General features: G+C 56.0%; 1 protein-coding gene across 1 annotated transcript in view; it reads left to right on the top strand.

The window, feature by feature from the left end:
• Positions 1-619, top strand: part of ZC3H12D (zinc finger CCCH-type containing 12D) — a 54,207-nt gene extending 53,588 nt beyond the window's left edge. Inside the window, exon 5 of the mRNA XM_042781298.1 lies at positions 1-619. This exon is cut by the window's left edge and continues 268 nt beyond it. Coding sequence (XP_042637232.1) covers positions 1-619 — 619 coding nt within the window.
• The last annotated feature ends 1,486 nt before the right edge of the window (positions 620-2,105 follow it).

The following is a 2,105-nucleotide window of genomic DNA, read 5'->3' as shown; positions in this document are numbered from 1 at the left end:
CGACTTGGCGCTGGAAGGGCGCTTCTCGCGGCTCAGTGTCAGCGACGACCTAGGGCTGCTCGAGGTGCACTGCCCCGGCCCGGGCTGCGGCCCGGCGCCCGGGCTGCGCCGTCCCGACTGGGCGCCCCCTGGCGGTCTGGTCTCCAGCACCGCTGCGTCCCCGCGGGCAGGACCTCCGTGCCCCGGGGCACCCAGGCCTGCGCTGCGCAGCCTCTCGAGCCCCCAGGGCCCGCTGGCCCCTGGCGACCACCCACCACTCGTGGTCCCTCAGGGTGGCTTCTGTCCCACGGACCTGCAGAGTGACCTGCTTCCCCCTCTCAAGCAGCTCAAGGAGTCGTGGGTCCTCCCCCAAGCGTTCGATGAGTATCTGGGCCGCTCGGTTTGGGCCGAGTCAGGCTGGGGCGACGGCACCTTTGCAGGACCCTCTGAGTACGCGACACCGTCTGCCGACTGTGTGTTGGACCCTCGCACTCAGGCGCGCACGGCGCTCTGCGGCATCTTCCCGCCGGAGCAGGTGGACCGCGTCATGGCCTTGTTCCCCTCCCAGTCCGACATCACCAGGCTCATCCTTCTCATTCAGAGATACCAACGGGCTGAGGCGCCGCTGGGAAACCCCTAAGCAGTACGTTCAAGGGACTGCAAGTAATCTCCCCTGTGACGTGCGAACAAGCCATGTGGTAAACGAAAAGCACCAAACCCGTTGTCCTGGGCTGGATGCCGCCTCACAGCCACCCTGCAAAGACAGAACGAGCTGCCCCAAAGGGTTTCCCAGAAATCTTTTAAGGAAGCAGACTGCCAGGCAGACTGCCACATCTCTTTTCCGGACAGACTGGTGGGTTGGAATCACAGACCTTTGGGTTAGCTGCGAGCGCTTTGACCACTGCCACCAGGGCTCCTTGCCTGCCCTGTAGGGCCCTGCTTTCTTTAAAGACAGTTAGGAAAGACGGTTTCCTTATCGCCAGCAGTGACACTTAGTGACCCTCACTGACTATGGCTGTGCTGCACGGGGATCCACGTCCTGGGGGAGAAGGTTGGCTATGTCCCCAGGGGAGTGGTTTCTTACCTGATGGAAGACTGCAAGCCCACTGCAGCCCCACGGGTTCATGGGACATGTTAATGGCTATGGTCTCAAACTGCAAGTGAGGCCCCACAGGAGGGCTACACAACCAACTTAGTGGGTCAGCACCAGAAATGGGATGGGCTGGGTCGTGTGGGGCACACCCCAGGTCATAAGGCTAAGTATTATTTCCTGAAGCTTTTGTTATCCACACATGTGTGTGTCAATTTACCCTTGGTAAAATTTGTAAAAATTTCTTACCATGGGTCATAGTCAAATTTTGAAAAAATACTAGTAAATGGGCTTAAATGTCATTGTACCAAATAATGTTTGAAATATGTAGTCAGGGGGCTGTGGAGTTTCTGATACCTGGAGGTTCTCATGTTTCTAACCTCACCCCTGAGGGGAATCTATGTTCTAACTCTGATGGGTGGGCTCCCTTGTCACACTGAACTCAGATGACTGTGCTCGTCTGTGGAGGTGTGGCAGATACTTTGTGCTGAGGTCCTGTCTCTGGGGCCTTCACCCCCTTTGAACACACACAGTACACACATGTACCACACACAGATATCCCATGCACCTGACATACACATACCACACACAAACCACATATGCAAGTATAACACACATACCCCATACATCACATACATACACACTGCACACACTCCACTCATACATACCATGCACACACACACACCCCATTACATACATACACATACCACTCATACCATGCACATAGACATATATACCTATTAGCTCAGGGCTAAGCACCCCCATTTTTTGAGCTGTCCATCATGGTAATTCCTGGAACTGGAGTCTTCTAAGCCCCTCCTCACAGCTGAGCCAAGGTCTAGTGAGTCAGGACTCAGTCAGAAACCTCCAGTGGGCCAGCAAGAGAGCCGAGTGCACCCTTGATCTGAGGTTATTGCCACCTCCCCCACTGCTGCTGCTTCCAGTCAGCCACTGCTTTGAGTTTTGGGGAGCAGGGAGAAGGGCCCCACCCATTCCCAGTGGTTATGAAATGGGGACAGTGCTGCCAGGGCAGGAA

The sequence above is a fragment of the Orycteropus afer genome, unplaced genomic scaffold (assembly GCF_000298275.1).
Source record: "Orycteropus afer afer isolate SDZICR_OR568_19922 unplaced genomic scaffold, OryAfe1.0 scaffold00101, whole genome shotgun sequence".
Lineage (NCBI taxonomy): Eukaryota > Metazoa > Chordata > Mammalia > Tubulidentata > Orycteropodidae > Orycteropus > Orycteropus afer.
The sequence above is the reverse complement of the archived record's forward strand: the minus strand, read 5'-3'. Positions and strand labels throughout refer to the sequence as shown.